General features: G+C 42.2%; 1 protein-coding gene across 1 annotated transcript in view; it reads left to right on the plus strand.

Moving 5' to 3' along the window:
• Positions 1-1281: 1281 nt before the first annotated feature.
• Positions 1282-18487, plus strand: part of LOC126470731 (homeotic protein distal-less-like) — a 297046-nt gene continuing 279840 nt past the window's right edge. Inside the window, exons 1-2 of the mRNA XM_050098735.1 lie at positions 1282-1844; positions 7297-7359. Of these exons, the coding sequence (XP_049954692.1) occupies positions 1352-1844; positions 7297-7359 (556 nt within the window). The 5' untranslated portion in view covers positions 1282-1351. The remainder of the gene's footprint in view (positions 1845-7296; positions 7360-18487) is intronic.

Below are 18487 nucleotides of genomic sequence, written 5' to 3' on the forward strand. Positions count from 1 at the left end.
AGAATCTGCCAATTCCACCTCCTTTATTAGAGTTGTAGAAGATTTTGTAAGTTTAAATTAAGAGCAAATGGTTCCACCCCCGCAAGAATCAGCGTCCCCGTAAGCTGGAACTAGTGTTTACGGGGCGCGGGAGGAGGATCCAGTAGAGCACATCTCAGATATACGCTGTCGTATAGACTCGGGTGTAATGGTAATCTAGGCTGGAGAATAGTTACCGACGAGTATAATACTTCTTGTGAAACAACGCCAAATTTCGTAACTATTATCAATAATTAGACTACGCGGTAATATATCGTGAAGAAAACCAGAATAAGGCACTACTGATATGTACGGTGGTGGACTGACACCTGTTGATAACGTATTTTGCTTGCAAGGGATCCTCTGTAGAGCAGGAAGGCGTAATTTACGCGTTGGTCTACACATATGGGTCTGATGGAAGTAAAAGTAGGCGTTGCAGGAAGCTTGAAGAGATTTAGTGCGCTTTGTAGGGATGATTTGGTGAGATATCTAAATGACAGTAGCTTGTAAGACACCAGGAATCGAAGAGGGTCCTAGAAAATTTGCTCACGTGAACAAGAGTAAGGGGGATGCGATTTATGCAGTTTAATAATGTAAAACAGAGGCAGCTGACCCCAATTTATAAAATACTTTGTTTGTAGAGATTCTCTGTACGTGTAGGAAGTCATATTCGTCAACCCTCACAGGTTTGATGTAACTGGCAGTAGGCGTTACCCAACACTTGAACAGACCTATCGCACTTTATCGGGGTGATTTGGTGAAATACCGAATTTAAATGGCGATAGCTTATAACACGCCAGGAATCTCGAATGGTCGTAGACAATAGGTTCGCGAAACGAGTCTGAGAAAGGGCTGCGAAATCGACTCAATTCTCCATGTTAGTTTACGTTTGGAGATAAATTGTGTACTCTCGGGAGAGGACATTACTGGAAGGTCGAAGTACGAACCGCGGCAAGTGGAAAGAGCTGCGTATGGAAAGTGTTGAGGTGGCTGGTGATGTGTCGTAATAAGTGTCGGCTGGCTTAGCGAAAGAAGGAGACGGCAGTGTCGCCGGCGGCCTCCGTGTCTCCTCTCGGAAAGTAAGTCAGTATTAATCGCGGCCGGGCGCCGCGACAGGGCGGCGCGCGGCTGCGGAGGGCGTGGCCGCGCCGGCGCCGGCCAACGGCGGGCGGCGTGCGCGCGCAAGCCCCGCCCTCGCTGCGCACTGGGCACCGCGCAGGTGAGCCGCGGCCCGCGTCGCGCAGTACGCCGCCGGCACGCCGACCGAGCACACAGACGCACGCCGCCAGCGCCCGCGCCCGCGCCCTCGCCTCCGCTCTGCTGACTATGCCGTATGCGGCCACGGCCACGGCCCGCCGCAGTAGCTAGCGACCGCGAGGCAGAGCACGGCACGACGCTGAATTTCACCGACCTGGGCAGCCCCTTCCAGGGGGGCGGCTCGAGCACGCCGACGCCGACAGTGGCCGCCATGGCCGACGCGCAGGCGGAACAGCAACAGGCGCAGCCGTCGGCCGGGAAGTCGGCCTTCATCGAGCTGCAGCAGCAACAGCAGCAGCAGCAGCAACAGCAGCAGCAGCAGCAGCAGTACGGACACGGCGCGAGCCCGCTGCGCTACTCGCAGCACCACGCGCACCACTTCGCGGGCCCTGCGGGTCCCGTGCCTCCGGGCCCGCCCGTGCCCCCGCACCACGTGGACCCTTCCACCGGCTTCGGCAGCCCGCGAGCGCCGCCGCTAGGCCCCTACCCGTTTCCGACGATGCACCAGAACTACCCCGGATACCACCTGGGATCCTACGCGCCACAGTGTGCTTCGCCACCCAAGGACGGTAAGAATTCGTTGTACTCTGTGTGCGACGCTGCAGTGAAGTTTTCGTAGCAGTGTCCGCCAGGCGCGAGTATTGCGGGCTCGACAGCTGTCAGGCGCCGTGTGGCCAGGCTCTTCCGTCCCCGATGGGCGCCATACGGCCACCTCGTAACGGGAACAGTGTCTCTAAAAGTGCCATCGGAGAGTCGACTCGCAAGGTGCTGGAACACGCCACACTGGGCTCGGTCCGGTTCTTTACCGCCACATTCGCTTCCTTTCCTGTCGTATCACCTCCAGACCGTTCGCAGTGATCCTCTGTCCGAGTCCGTGTCATATGACGTGCTGTCAAGACGAGGACGTGCAAGTTGCTTGACCACAGTGCTCGAAACTCTTACCTTAGTCGTGTCATTTATCATTGCCACTAGCCATGCAGTGTCAAAACGGGTGCCTCCAATTACTTTCGTGCCCCTCGAGTGACCGTTTTGGATTACTTAGCTTCCCATATACCGTGAGACCCATATAGGCTACTGAGGAAAAGAAAAAAAAAAGAAAAGAAAACAAGCGGAAATGGCCAGTGTTGTAGAATCAGTGCTACTACAGTTCAGACACAGTGCACACAGAATTGCCTTGCTAGTCCATCTGTAACCACAGTTGTTAACACCACATCTTCCTTACCGTTGGGACAACCCACTGAGCATTTATGTTTTACTGTTACGTAACTAGAGATCGTCCAGCAAAGTAATCCCAGTTTGGGTGTCCCGCCCACCAACGCATCTTCGTTTCTATCAGCTGGTGAGAGCAGCAGGGACTGTGAAGTTCTCGAGGGAGCCTTCAGTAACTAGCACGATTGAATCATTGTGAAGGTAATAAACACTCTGGACGTGTCATGTTTTACCTACGATAAAGGGTGATGAAGTGTTCAGAGTGAAGCTTATTAACGCAAACTGTAATGACACATTGTGTCAGCGCGCGGGTACCACGCCTCCGGGCGACCAGCGCGCTGCAGCCGTGGACGCTCTGCGTCACATATTACTCCCGTCTTCCGATTACCGAGTCGGGAGGACCGTGATTTACCGTTTGGATCACGGAGCCCACGTTTCGGACATCATCTATGATGGTGTAGAGTACGAAGGCTAGTGGCGTTTACAGTGATTATCGCTCAGCTGATCGTCTTACGTAGACGGTACGATGCTCAGGTAACATTGCGCAGGTGTGAAGGAAAAAGGTGAGGAAATTGAGAATCGCGATCGTCTGACAAGGACCGCGTTATCATGAATTCGGGCAATGCGGTCCACGCCGGACTTAAGATCTGTAGTACTTTGAATGTAATTTGGTTTAGCTCATGTTTGCTTTCCACCGATATGCATCTCACTGGTACTAACTGTAGCAAGAAATTCATTACTTCCAACTAGGAATAGTTCTTTGAGGAGAATTGTAATTTAGCAGACTGTCACAAGAAATTTATTTTTCATGCTTGAGTAAATAGCTGTTTGCTTGTGGGACCTTTATCTCATCCTGAGCACATGAATGGTTTAATTTCCGCTGGTTTCGGACATACACACTACCTCAGTGTAAGTTTTCGTTGACCAGTAAAACATGTGTTGAAAACACGGAATTCTGGTGGTAGCAAAAAGAGGAAACTGCTGTCTTTTTTTCTTCATATATTCTGGTTGTCGTCCTTAGCACAAACAATTCGATAACTTTTCCGTACGATGACACAGTAGCTTGATATGACATACAAATTGCTGCTTTACCTAGGGGCAAATATCAAATGTTTTAGTATCAATAGCCAATGGACGTTCGCAACGGGCTACCGTAGAGCTGGCTGTTTAGCACGGTACCATGTTGGTGAACACTGAAATCTGCTGGCACCTCTCTCTTCCACATCGCTAAACTTTCCTCGCTAACTGTTACTTTTTGCTCTCAGCTACACCAAAGGCAACATGTTCTGCGCACCGTGGTGTCGTTAGTGTAATTCGCACTTTTATTTGCCGTAACTTAATAAAGCATAACGACAGTAGCTGTTTAATCTATCCCAATAACATATTCAAGAAGTAATTTTGCCGCATCTTTGCGTTTCAGTTTTACGTAGTAAATTGACTTCGTGTGTTTTGAGGGTTTTGTTTACTTTGCATTAGTTTTCCGTTTAGCTTTCGTACTGTATTTATGCAAATCTTTTCCACAGTAGAACAAACGGTTCAAGTTCTGAACATGCCATAGCTGATAAGCTAGAATCTTGACCGAAGTATGAAATTCTCTGCGCGCTACGCAGGTTTCACTTTATCTATAGATTTAGCTCATAATACAGCATTCTTGCATGCCAAAGCTCACATGAATTTCTACTATATTGCTAGCCCATTAAGCTTACCGGCACGTTTAGAATGTCAATACAACTAAACTGAGTCTTCATTTACATCGATGTATTTCCTTTTCAATCAATAAAATTTCCTAGATATTGTTACTGAAAAATAAAAACAGTGTTTCAGTAGCACTAAAAGTTTATTGTTTACGTACTCTACTAACAGATCCATTTCTCCAGGGAAACGATCCGTCGGACACAATATGCTTTGAGAATATACGTGCATGGGTGGCTTTATATTCTTGCTAATTCACATTCCAACAACATCAAAAACATTTTTAAGCAAATTTATAGTATGTGTTACTTTATGTAATATTTCATTTTACTTTTTATTGTGAAGTACATTGTTATAGTAGAATATTCCTGAACAAATTTCTTAGTGGCGTTGATAGTTGTACGAAAATGACCCCTCCATTTTCCTAATTCACAAATTTGGGAATCGGTGAACAGCAACATTGAAGTGTAGCTTTGAAAGGATTGAGTGAGGGCAATACAGCGCATTGTAGAACGTATGCTTTCAGTATCCCTCCAGCGACGTAAACAATGTAGAAGCATTGGCAGTCTTGGAGAGCTTTCTTTTAATGATCGATTTTAAACTGAGTAGCAGTACATGACCCAGCTGGAAACAAGAAATACAAAAGGACAAGAAATCTTCATTCAGCAGTATTCGCAATTATAAAACAAGAATCTGCTAAATCGGTTACCATATGAGGGTTACACATTGCGTAGGAAATAACTTAATCAACCATAAACACCAGCCATTAAGAATAAGTGATTATTTAGCAGAGGTCCTCTCAGTTTCATAGGGATGTGCTTTATCCTGGAGAATGAAGATTATTATTCTCTAACTGTTTTGTCAGCTGTGTTTATTGTTTTTTATCTTATTGCTATCTATTTAGTAATTCTAAGGCTTCACCTGCAGGCAGTTTTTGTTTGTAAGCGATGATGCGTACCATCGCTAGTACACCCGATTATTGTAATCCAAAATCCTATGGTGTGTTTGCCACACGACTGGCAGTTTGATCTGGATGAAGATGAAGGCTTAGAGTATCGCGAATAGACAAAAAGCAATAAACACAGCTGCGTAGACAAGATTGGAAGAAAATAAATGGTCTTCATCCTCCACAATATTTTTGATTTCTGACGTCCTCAGTTTTCAGCAATAAGGATTATGCCTTGATTCATGTAACTCTTAATTCTCTGTAGGTTATTACGTAATTATTGTAGTATTTATACGTCGAATTATAATACTCAGATACATATTTAAAACTGTAGCGGCTGAGCACTGTACAATAAAACAAAGAAGCATGGTCTCACATTTGCTACTGACGAGTTGAACGGCGTATCGTGGTTGCCTACAACATAAAGCCACCGTAATTTGCCGTCAAAATAAGGAAATAATACGCATGATACTGTTGTCACCCAGTTACTACGTGTGCCTCGTCGTTAAAAGGTCTAGTAACTAGTTTTTGAGGGTTTTCGTTTCATTAATTTTTTTTCTGTATGGAAAAGTGCCCCCAGTCTCTTCCCGCCAAACGCCCCGACACGTTCGTTGCGGATGCTTTATTTTAAGGGCATTATGTTGTTCGCAGTCATTATTTCGGTATCGTTCTTGCAGAACGAGTCCCTCAATTCGGCACTGACCTTCTGTTGTATGAGCTTAGTAAAGAATCAATCTCGCAGTCAATGTTACTACGACATTTGCAGTTATAAATATGTCATTTCTGGAGCTGTCTTCCGAACCTTCGAGCCGGTGAGCAGAGTTGCTGGATAAACGTGCAGCTTTCAGTTTTCTAGAATAAGCTCCCAAGTGTTATGGTACAAAACAAGAAGGGGAATATTTCTTTTTGTCTAATGGATGTTCAAAATTTTCTAAGTGTCTACAGTATCCTCCTATTGTTGGACTTCACATGACATATCGCAACCTAATTCCACTAGGATTGTTTGTGCTAATTTTCCTGCGCAATTTCTCGCACTCTGATGTAACATAATGAATTTTATATGCTACTCTACGGGAAGTGTGGGGAATATGACGTTGCAATATCTGAGGCGGCTTTCTACACGGTACATGATGTGCATTCTTTCTTAATTTTTCTTGCGTAATAAGTCAAAAATTTATTCTATATTTTGCAGCCTTTGCATTAAGCAGGTTCGCTCTGTTGATTAAGAAGGGAAAAATGGTAACATGATAGTGTGATTGTTGTAAAACTTTCGTTCTTGAAAGACACTAAGATAGCGTCGCTGCGTAGTCACAGCGGGGAAAATGGCCCAGTATTTCACTGTTATTGCGTTCTTATTGCATCTGTATGTTTTCATAATCTTCTCATTCCTTCAGGTGTAGAGATAAGACTGACTCTTACCACGTTCATCGTTGTAGACACTTTTGTGTTTTAAATCTGTCTTTATTGGACCAATGTTTCGATCCGTTCAACACTATTTACGGCGTCCCTTGCTTGCTGCATGAAAATACACGTCGTAGGTTTTTAGTTTAGGATCCATAGTGATTTGCTGTGAGGCAATGAAAGCATCATTTTTCATTAACCGGAAAATTAAAACATTCAGTAATCTACTGGGCTTTTTCGTGTGTTTCCCTTCGATGGTCTAAACATGCCTTATTAATTATTCTGTCAATAGTTTTCGTTTCCGCGAAGATGTGCACTCTTGTGGGTATGGGACTGCTGTTCATTCACTAGTATCTCTAGAACATTTTTCACTGCATGTTGCCTAAAAAGCAAAAATCTTCATTTGCGCACCGATACGGTACTCCTTATAAAGTTCATAAATGTCCATCCTGCATTGGTACAACGTGATTTTATTATCTCAGAATATCATGCTTCATTTGTAAACTGAGAAGTTTTTGTCGTCTTAACTTAGGTTCTGTAGACTAATTTTGACTAGTAATAGCTACATGGTAAACGCTTTACTATCATTACTCTGTACTAAAAATGTTTATGTAATTTTTGCTGCACGTATCATTAGCAGGGAATATAACAATAATTGTAATAATTAGTTGCATTAACACTATCAGCATGCTGCCACACTACTTCTGTATCTAGTGTTTATATTATACTTTTTGGGTGAATTTTTCTTCTACCGCTGGTGTTTTTTCCTCCAGATTGGCTGTACGGGAAGGGAATAAAATCGGAACTGCTGGATGATCGGCAGTGCGGCGAGAAATGTGAGTTCAACATTCATTCACTAATTGCAAGTTCAAACACACAATTCCAATTAATTCCTATGACATAGGCTACAAGTTCAAACCCACAATTCCAATTAATTCCTATGACATAGGCTACCTAAATATACAACACACATTCACAACACAAACGGTTTCATATTATTTTTTCGGCATTAAATTTTGATTACAAGAAAAGTCTTTGTATCGAAATAGTAACAGAGAATGTTAGTTATCATTTAGAACGACCTTATAAGGGAGAAACGACTCTATAGTTGCCCACCGGAAAATAGTTTCTTTGTTGTTTATGACGTGACTTGTCTTCCTGATCGTGTTGTATGTGTACCGAGTATTGAAAAGAAACACAAGTCTAGAAACTCGAAGCGAGTATAACGAATTTTGCAGATAGTTGCGTAAAATGCTTCCGCTCATTTTCGTTTTGCGCAAAGCGGCTATTAACGAAAATGTCTAGCTTTAACTTATTTGTGCAAGAGAGACGCCCTGTGTCACTGTTGTGCAGAGAACTAGCCGAAACATTTTGTATTACGTACCTGCATTCATCTTGGAATGGTTTATAATGGAAGGAATACTATGAATTGACGCTCCACCGACAACGAGGACCCTACAAACGGAACACAAACTTATACGACAGGGTTGTGGAAGGAAATGAGCCATGCCTTTTAGAGGTAACCAGCGCGTCATTCCTCATAATTTATGTAAACGACGGAAAAATTGAATCTGGATGGCGAGACAAGAATGCGTTTCCCCTCTGTGAACCATGGCGCTCCCTCGATTGGTAGGAATGCTTTGTCTCTTATGTGTGGATCATACAGCTATGCATTAGCTCTAAATAACAGATATAAAACTGAACCTTTCAAGGATTTTAGAATCAGCATCCAGAGTGAACGATTGTTCCGTTACAGCAGTGGACATGATGGTCCTACCTTCTCCTTTTCAGAAGCGTAATCCTACCGCTTCCTGTGTTATTTTGCATGTTTAGTTAGTTACTTTGATTCATGGCCGACTGTGACATGAGCGGAAACTCATCGACGCTATACTTGCCACATAAATGACTGATCTTTTTCTCTTTTGAATGAAGAAGTAATTTTCTAGTTTGGATAGTTTAATTGGTATTGTAGGTCCTCGGCACTTAACCGTGTGAATATTAGCACTGAAATTTAGCAAATTAGAGTCACAAGAACAATGTCATAGTACAGTGTCTTCGAGACGGTATTTTAGTTAGAGTGCGTTACCTCTTTAGGGTAAATGAAGTACGCCTGACGGTTACTCTATCGAGTGAAGGCAGCGTGGTGCGTGCGTGAGCAGGACGCACAAGGTTCTCCGTGGCCGGAAGGATGGGAGGCCGCCATGGGAACTTTACTCAGCAGCCTGCCTTCATGTAGAATTCCGGGAAGCTATCCATCTGTCCAGACGTCTGCTCACATGTGCGCTTCAGGCCCTCTCAAGTGCTGCACCGTCGTCTCCCGTATCTATCTCGCGGCGACAAACCATTCGTATTGCTGGGAGCACACAAGACGAAACGTTACTGAAAGGATCCCTCGTAAATCGTAACAAAGCTACTTACCGTCCGTGCGACGCACTGTCGCCGCATCCGCGGAGAGTAGCTGTTTGTGTTCTCGGAAGGCATTCGCTAGAATTTATTATGCCTAATACTTTATCAGTTGAAGTTGACTGTTAAAGGAACGATTTTAGAAAGCGTCGTGTGTCAAGGATGTGCTGCGATCGGTCTCATGAAAGGGAAAAGAGGAAATTTACTTAATATAGAGCCATCGACTGACAACGGAAATACAGGGACGAGTTTTGTTTTCTTGAGACGAAGTCATAGCGCTCTTGCGCACTATCGCAGTTAACTGCATGGAGTTTTTATTGGACGCTAGTTGGTACTTCGTTGTACGCACGGAGAGCTGTATTAAAATTTTTCGCGTCCTTTGTTCCTCAAATGTCCTACAAATTTCTGAACAGTTTCCGCATTTCATTATTATTTCTGTCACTAACTTTCCCGTTTTGATTTAGTTTCTTCAATTCATCTCTCAGTTGCTGGAGATTGGGTATTTCTTTACTCTTTGCGTGATATAAGTTAACAGACAGTGTTGAACATAGACAGCCGGTAACTGCAGTCGCATCTCCGCAAATTAACTCAGATGATGGCTCTCTCTCGACTGCTACAGTCTCTTTACACTTTCTGTTGTTGCACTGCTAGTCAAGACAGTCTTTTAGTATAGTTACTGGAATGTATGGTAGACTAGTTGTTAAGAAACGCACGGATTGCATTAAAATAAGCCACATGTAACTGCTGTTTGTCGCAAAATATTCTAACAAGTTGTGCATCCGTAGGTTTACCACTCTTAAGGACGGTTGCAGCGGACTCAGGATGAAGCGCAGAGTGCTAGAATACAGACCGCGGAGCAGGTGAGCGTAACGCGGCAACGTTCATTGTCTTCTAGGCAAGGATTGTCCGTACACGTTTCCCGTAACGGTACCTGCAGGCTCGAGCTTATCGTCCGATGCGTAAAATCTGTCTGTGAATGCAGTTAGACCCGACGCAGCATATTTATTCAATTTTAGACGACAACTGTCTTCTGATTTTACAAGTGATATGCGCGAAGTGCCGTAGTTTGTTTCTCCAACTCTTACAGACTGGAAAGAATAAAACAGATTTGTAATTATTCGTCTACACTAGCACTTAAATTGGTCTAAGCGTTAAGGATGTGGGATACATTAGACCGACTGAACAATAATATCTTTACCAAGAAACAATGCGTTTCTCTCGTGCGAGTGTATCGGATCTGTTATAGCAGTTTGAACGCAATAATAATTCAGAATCTAGAACAGATATGTGTAATAGTTTTCTTACGCCTACGCAGGTTATTTCTTTTTCTTTTCCTGAAAAGCAGCACAACTCTGGCGTAACTCGTGAGATGCTATCGCAGCGAGATGTAGTGGTAACTTATCAGCGGTACGTCATGCTGAGAAGTAACCCTGAAACGAGCTAGCCCCGGTAGTGGCGCGACAGACGCAAATCGCCTGTAAACTCTGCGCGCTCTCATTGAATTATGTGCTGTCCGACAAGGATAATGTACCACTCATTGTGATGCAAATTTACGGCACTTCTTTGCTTCAGGCTTAGAAACTGAAAGCTATATGCTTCTCAGACCAACTTACGGATATTTATCTAAAATTCACATTTAATCTTCGACTAAAATAGTTGAACCGAACTGATACACGCTTCAGCCAGACGAAAGGAAAGGAAATTACACACTTCTTTTATGAGACGTTGAGTGTGGGAGACCGTGAAATAAAGTTAAATTTTTACGCTTATATCTTATTCAGAATATTTAGTGTCGTTGACTTGGTGTTTTAAAATGCTTGCGAAGCTACGGGTACTTTCACAAAACTCTCCGATTTGTAGTCCGGCAATGTAAAGTTGCGGAAGTTTAGACGCTAGCGCCAAACCTGCGTTTAGACGTGCCACGGTGCTGGCCATTATTTCTGCCTTCTTGGCCTGTACGCTAACACGAACCGCAATCTCAGTTAAGAGGGTAAATAAAACATCATGTTTTGTGGGAGTAACTGAAAACTGAACATAACACAAATTAGTGTATTCCACTGTTTTCAACGAGTTACCTTGCCTATTTAGAAGTTCCGTATGCACATAAGAGTTCGAAGGAGTATGTAGTGACGCGGTACATGTAATACAACGATAAAAATATAATTACTTCTATCTCGCTTTATATGACGTCCTGTGTGTTTTTTTTCCACTGAGTGAATCTTTCACCTACTGCAAGCATAAGTCTTGTTCGCATCGCATTCCCGCCTCTTTCGGACTTGAAGATTTGTCTATTGAAATCAGCAGCGACATGGGTCAAGAACGGCAAGAACGGCAAATACAAACGTTTGTATACGTATTTTGTTGCTCCTTTAGAAGAAAAATAAGACAGTATGTTGAATGTGACGATATAATTCAATAATGTGCAGTGTTCTAAAGTTATCTTTAGTATGTATGTTTACACAATGCAAACAAGAAGGTGACTGGACCTTTAGTAGCATACATGTGGAACACACATCGAAGAAAGTTGTTTTATCCATTATGTACGTCGTTAAACTCCGTGGTTGTCGAGAAGTTGAAGGACGTTGGAAGAGACGTTTCTCTCAACAATCATTAGTTAGTTAGAGACAGTTTTATTCATCGAAACTCTCGTTCATGTGAAGTATCCTAATGAGTCGCCGCCGAGTGGATCGACGTTGATCCACTGCAACTTTTTAGATGAAAACAGCCAAATGGAACTTACTGATATCTCATTTGTCTGAAGAGACCGCTATTTCTGACTTCAGGCTCTGGAGTTTAACATGATCCGCGATGCAGTTCGGAAGGAAGAATATCACTTCAGGTATATCTGTTATTATTATTATTATTATTAGGAGGAGGAGGAACAACACATCAAACGTAATAATGCAATTTATGCGTTTACAATGTTTTCTAAGGTTTATCAGTGGTATGAACGCCTTTAAGGAATAAGATAGCTGTAGCTCCCATCAGAGATAGATCGTACAGAAACTCTCTGCATTCAACTCTCGCTGATATATACCGTTCCACAAGTCGCCGTCGAATGGATTGGCACTAGTCCTTCTAGCGTTTCCACGAAAGCAACAAAATATCATTTTCTTTTAACTGCTCATAATTTTCGGTCTTTATGCGTTGCTGATTAGCATCAACTTGGTGCAACTTAAAGGCAAATACAAAAATTTCGTCATAGTGTATTATGACTCTGTTGAGTAGCAGCATAAGGAAAATTGTAGTGTCAATAGGAATATATAATGCTCTGATTAAGAGAGCAAGAGAGCCAACAGATTCATGCCTCTACTGACACAGTATCTGTAAGTGACACTACAAATGCGTAGATTAATTTTTTTTTCAACTATCACATCCATATATGGTCCTAGAAAATTGGCAGCAGTGTTGCCTCCGCAAAAGCTTTTGCTTCCGTATTTGGCCAAAGTTAAAACGAGCGGGCAAGATGTTTGGTCCCGAGCCGAGCCGCGCGTGCGACGAGCCATGATTTAAAAGGCGATTATTAACGAGGGAAGCACGATTCCTATAAAATGAAATTGTCCGCCCGCTGTATGTTACGAGGTGCCCAAACGCGTGTCCGTATCAAGATATTAATTTGCGTCAATGATCACGTGTTAATGGTGTGTGTGCGGCGATAAGGTATCTAGTATCGGCCATTGAACGAGCGCGCAGCCACGGAATGTGAGACAATGCGCCCTCGCACACTTCATTGAATGTGACGGCGCCGCCGCCGGGGGCACGATATCTAATTTGCGCGAGCAGGGGGAACAGCCTGCTAATTGTGTTAGCGCCAACGTGCCCAAAACAAAAACACGCGCCTTGAGCCGCTTCTGAAACAACGTCTCATTCACACATTCGCTGTAACACCTAACGACACGTCTCGGCATTAGGGGTAAAGGGGTTGTAATTTGGAAAGACAATGGCTCACAGTTCAGTTATCGGCTAACCGTCTCTCCGGTCCGAGGGAATGAATGAAATTCTGAGAGAGTTTTGTGGTTGGTTTCTCAGAACAGATCTTCTGGACTCAACTATTGGTTTAACAAGAGATCACGTATATATATTGGACATTACACCCAGAACTTTTCGAAGCAACTTTTCTAGCTTGCTTTCTAGCTTTCTTGGCTCAATACCGCACACTTTTCGTGAAACTTGTCAGCAATTTTTGCAACTATGCTAGTTTCTTGCCACCTTTTCCGTCCTTCACCCCCCTACCTCCTGCCCATTCGCACAATTTTATAGAAGTTTCGAGCTTGAAAAGTTTATAGTCTCGTCAGCATAGCCGTCGTTGCAGACATATAAACAGGATTCTGGGAGGAAATCAATCGCTCCGTTTTGAATCAATGCAGTTGAATTAATTTCAGCAACACATGAAATATTAAATTATACGTTCCGAATACGAGTCCAGTATCTGAACCTCTACGCCACCTCTATCGGTGTATAATTTTTTCCTCACATTTTTTTCTATTTCAAATTTTAAGAAAAAATAGCCTTTCCAGTATGGTATCCGGTGAAATAAAATGTATGCACGGTGCAGTTTGCAAAATAAATAGTACAGATATCTCGGGCGTGTATTATCAGACAGTTTCTGAAAGATTTAACAAGGCCGTTCTTTCTAACGTACCTGTATTTTCTGGTTGTTGCCGCCTGATTACTGATCTTACGTTACTTTTAACTCGATAATTCTGAAGTGTTCTAAAGCAAACGCAATAAATGTGGTTCTTTGTGGCATAAATGTAGCTTGTTCAAGAGTAGTACGACTGTTTGGCCAACTACATTGGCTGACAAAATTCCACAGGAAAACGTAATCCTGCGGCGTGGAGATCACTGATCTTCCGTCCATCACACAATTTTAACACTCGTAAATTTATAAGGACGTTGTTCGCATACATGACTGTGTAAAGATAAAAACGATAAGCATTTTGTAGAACTAGGAAATTAAATTATATTCGGTGTCAAGGTCTCACAAGTAGGCTATATGGAGAAACGATAAATTTTAGAATCTTCCTTATCTGCTCACTTACTGGCAATTGTAGCGTTCCAGCGTATGCGATACTTTTTAAATGTATACATCTTCTCTTCTCCAACGCAATGAACGACCATGCAATTATAAACTACCATTTTTCAATTAAAAAACTTGGTCGGTACCACTTCGTTTTTTACACTAGCGTGGTAAATGCGGTTTACCCTCTAGGAAACACTTATCCAGTTGAATGCAATTAAAATTACACAAACATGTATTAGAAAATTGTGGTCTTTCGTCATTATCTAGGTTGTATATAAAAAGACGTCGTCGAACTTCTGCCAACCATATTAGAGTATTGTAACACGAAAACTGTCTATATAATTTAGAACACAGCACGAGAATCACTCTAGAAATATTTCGAGTTACTGATTTGTTGCGGAACTCTTCCACAAACAAAGAACCATTCAAACCAAACAGAGTTCTGGATTATCAGTGGTTAAGTACAATGGAAATTACCTTCTCCCACTTAGTTTATGTGGTTTTCATGGGTATAGGTCTAAATGTTTGGTCTCATAGTGTAGGATGCGAGCTACCCGCTTTCACAAACAAATGTTATCAGATACGAGGGAGTTCTGCTCAGGTAGATCAAAGAGCACTACTAAAAGCGTGAGCTAGAAAAATACTACCATTATTTTATATAAGCTCCTGGAATAAAATCTTCTACAAGATTAGTCGCATTTGACTGTTTTCAATAACATGATTTACCTTCTTAATTCATTTGTTTACTAGTGCTCCACCAGTGCCGTTGTACTCTATGATTCCTGCGAAGAACGTGGTTTTCTCGTATACTTTCCAAACGCATTCTCATCTCGAATCACATGATGTACACAATCCAAGGGAAACTCTAGCTCTCCATTCAGACTAAGAAATTTTGCTACTCTGTTGTCTTGTTATCTACTGAAATCAAAATGTTGGCAGGAGATTAAGAGACTAAGAGTATCTATCTAGTTGCTTACTGCTGAGCGCTTTCGATGACTTCCGTGTTTTCGTAGCACCACAGTACAATGAATGTGTCGATGCCTCGTCACCTGAGACACTTTTTGCCTATTAAATTGTTATCCCCGTTACATGAAGTCCAGAAATATGGCGAAAGACGTGAAATTAAACGGTTGCGTTGCAATACTGCAGTCTGCATCATCACAGCTGAAGCGTTTTTACCGCTACGGTCGCAGGTTCGAATCCTGCCTCGGGCATGGATGTGTGTGATGTCCTTAGGTTAGTTAGGTTTAAGTAGTTCTAAGTTCTAGGGGACTGATGACATGAGATGTTAAGTCCCGTAGTGCTCAGAGTCATTTGAAGCGTTTTTCTGTGTCTCACACTTACTGGAAATCGGCGTAACTTTTTTGCCACCTATAAATACAAGTTATCATTGTTTTTCTTTATATGAGCGGTGTAGCATGAAACGGAAACAACGAACGTGGTTATTCAAAGAAGGGGAAAGGTATTGCACAGTTGGGATTCAACATCAGTGCAACTTCTCATTTTAATTAGTAGTGTACCAGCAAGCATCTACGTGGGATTTATTTCAACATGGCCGAGCTCTACTATTTTTGTTGGTGTTTCATTGTTCAATTTCTAAGGCAACTCTCCTTTTGACACAACTTTCCGTGAGAATCGATTTTACAGTTCGCCACCTTGCAAAAGAAATTAGTGATCCGCACCCGTTTTAGAGCATTTTAATTAAATATTATGAGGTGAAATTTTACATGACACCGTCCAGTACACATAACTTAAATGTAATCTTGTTGAGAGGTGCATATTGCAATAAAGAACTGAGATTCCCTAGCAGTCAGTAAAGTTGGTGTGTTTGCCTTCCCGCATGAACAGATATCATACTGCCAAATAGTTTATCAGCTGTTGCAGTAAGACATGTAATACTCACTACACTTTCCTCCACCTACAAGCTGTTCTGACACTCTAATAACTTTGTAAGAAAATTATAACTATGTTACATCCAGGCTTAGCCACGTTTGTGGTACAGACAGATGACATTTTAGAAATTGTTATCGTATACAATTTTGTTATGTAGTTCTCTAAAACCAAATACAAAATTGATAGAGGGAGTTACTGGGTAAAAAGAAGCCCAAGCAAGTATGATGCATGTCGGAAAGCGTGTTGTGACTCGATATTTACAACGTAGCTCGTAGATATGATTTTTAGAGAGAAAACGCCGCCCTTCACATTGATAAGAGTCCGAGACATGAAATGTCAGCAAAGAGTAACATATTTAGCTTAAGAGTTTCTTGGTTCAGTACCGCACTGAATTTTTAGGCTATCTCCTGGCTGACTGTAACGGTCAGAAGTAAAGCCCTATGTAAAGAAACTAGCAAACTGGCAGGCACTACAACGAAGGTCCCGTTTTAGAACGCCCGCGTAAGGTACTCAGTATAACCAAAATACACAATTAACTCAGTGTAAGTAACTTTAGAATTGTTTGAACCAAAAATTAGTATTACGTTATAATTAACAATCATAGAGATGAATACTTAACTGATTCTGTTTAACATAAAATCATGCAGTAATTTATTGCATTCTGTGTTCCATCGCGAAATGTGCGCGCCACTCGAAGCGCCATGTCACTAATCGTGCGGCCCCTCCAGACGGAGGTTCGAGTCCTCCCTCGGGCATGGGTGTGCGTATTGTCCTTAGCTTTAAGTTAGTTTAAGTAGTGTGTATGTCTAGGTACCGATGACCTCAGCAGTTTGATCCCTTAGGAATTCACACACATTTGAATTTTTTGAAATGTGCGCCGTGCCGAGATCGTATATTACAGACAAAAACAATAATTTTAGTAGCGAAACTGTTTCCTTCATTGGTATTTCTAGTAGCTTATGAACTTCAGTGCCACTCTCAGGCAATAGCTTGATTTCGGTTTACAAAGTGACTCAAAAAAAAAAAAAAAAAAGTGTGTGTGAAATCTTATGGGACTTAACTGCTAACGTCATCAGTCCCTAAGCATACACACTACTTAACCTAAATTATCCTAAGGACAAACATACGCCCATGCCCAAGGGTGGACTCGAACCTCCACCGGGATCAGCCGCACAGTCCATAACTGCAGCGCCTAAGACCGTTCGGCTAATCCCGCGCGGCAAAGTGACTCACCATTACACGGAAAAGCGCTTAAAGCGTGCGAATAACGGAATAAGCGTAAATCGAAATTATGTGGACAACGCTCAGATTATTTGTATAATATGGGCTGTGTTCTCTATTTTTCGGTATCCGTTTGATCCTTACATGGCTTTGGGTGAATTTCGGGATTGATGTCACAAAAAAGGTTCTGTCGATGCCTTACCAAGTTGAAGGCTTATTAAATGTGAAATTTTAACTTGTGACACTGAGATTATGAGAGAGACAGATTTAAGAGATGAACAGGAAGGCGACAAGAATTAAGAAGACCAAGAAATCACTTGAGTAACACTTCAATCAATTCATTGATCTCCATAGGGTCTCACGATGAGTGCAGGAGCAGATGATGAACACTTTTTTACCTTAAAAAGTTAATTTGATAAACATTTATTCCTTTGTTCTGAACCGCAATAAAACTGAACTCGAGGTAGATTGTGGCCGACTATTAAGAGTGGAAACGCAGAAAGCTATCCTAGTAAGATAGCATAAGATCAACCTAAAATACTCTTATAATATTGGATCTTATCGGACACGTGCATTTTAATGTCTGACTTGCGCTATCAGCATAAAAAGAAAGTTAATAATTTATGTTTGCCTTAATGTTATCCAGGTGGTTTGAGCAGTATTCAGAAGATAGGAAAAATTGAATTTATCAAACGAATGTAGAATCACAGTGTGGCAGCAGGAAGGGCATCCGGCCATCCCTTAACAATTAACCATGCCAAATCCGCTACTTAATGTTGCCGACCCTGCGCACGATGCGGGACAAAGGCAGTAGCGGCAAACGAATGTAGAATCACAGTGTCCATTCTTTTCTTCAACCTGCGTTTGTGCGGTCCCAGGCAAAAAGCCTATTTTGTGGTACAGTAATTTTATTCGTTTTGTAATTTTATAACGCAAAATGTAGATCGTGCGAAATTAACGTCTTGTCGATCGTACCGTAAATAAATCCGACTGTTAGTGTAATCATTACGATGTTTCTGAAACTACCATCAATTACATCAACTGATACGATTCACGATTATTTATAAATCTTTCTCTTCGTGTCCATGAAATACTGCTCCTATCGTTCGGTGAACGGTCTGAATCGCTCAGATAGCGCCGACAACAATTGAGGTACCATAAAGTTTTCATCGACAACAAAAGGTCTTTTGCGTCTTGTACGTAGTATAACGCTGTAACTGAAAATAAATCAGGGAACAAAGAAAAAAAAATCACGAAGTCTTTCGCGACGAATTTGTTGTACTGAACGTGCGATTGTCGCGTCAAATCTCTATAAAAATGCGAGCTTTCGACAATATCCACCATTGCCTTCGCAAGATGGCAACTGACAGTCAAAGAAGTAACGGAACCACACGGGTGTAAATCATGTGGTAGTGGCCTCTGCA

The sequence above is a fragment of the Schistocerca serialis genome, chromosome 3 (assembly GCF_023864345.2).
Source record: "Schistocerca serialis cubense isolate TAMUIC-IGC-003099 chromosome 3, iqSchSeri2.2, whole genome shotgun sequence".
Lineage (NCBI taxonomy): Eukaryota > Metazoa > Arthropoda > Insecta > Orthoptera > Acrididae > Schistocerca > Schistocerca serialis.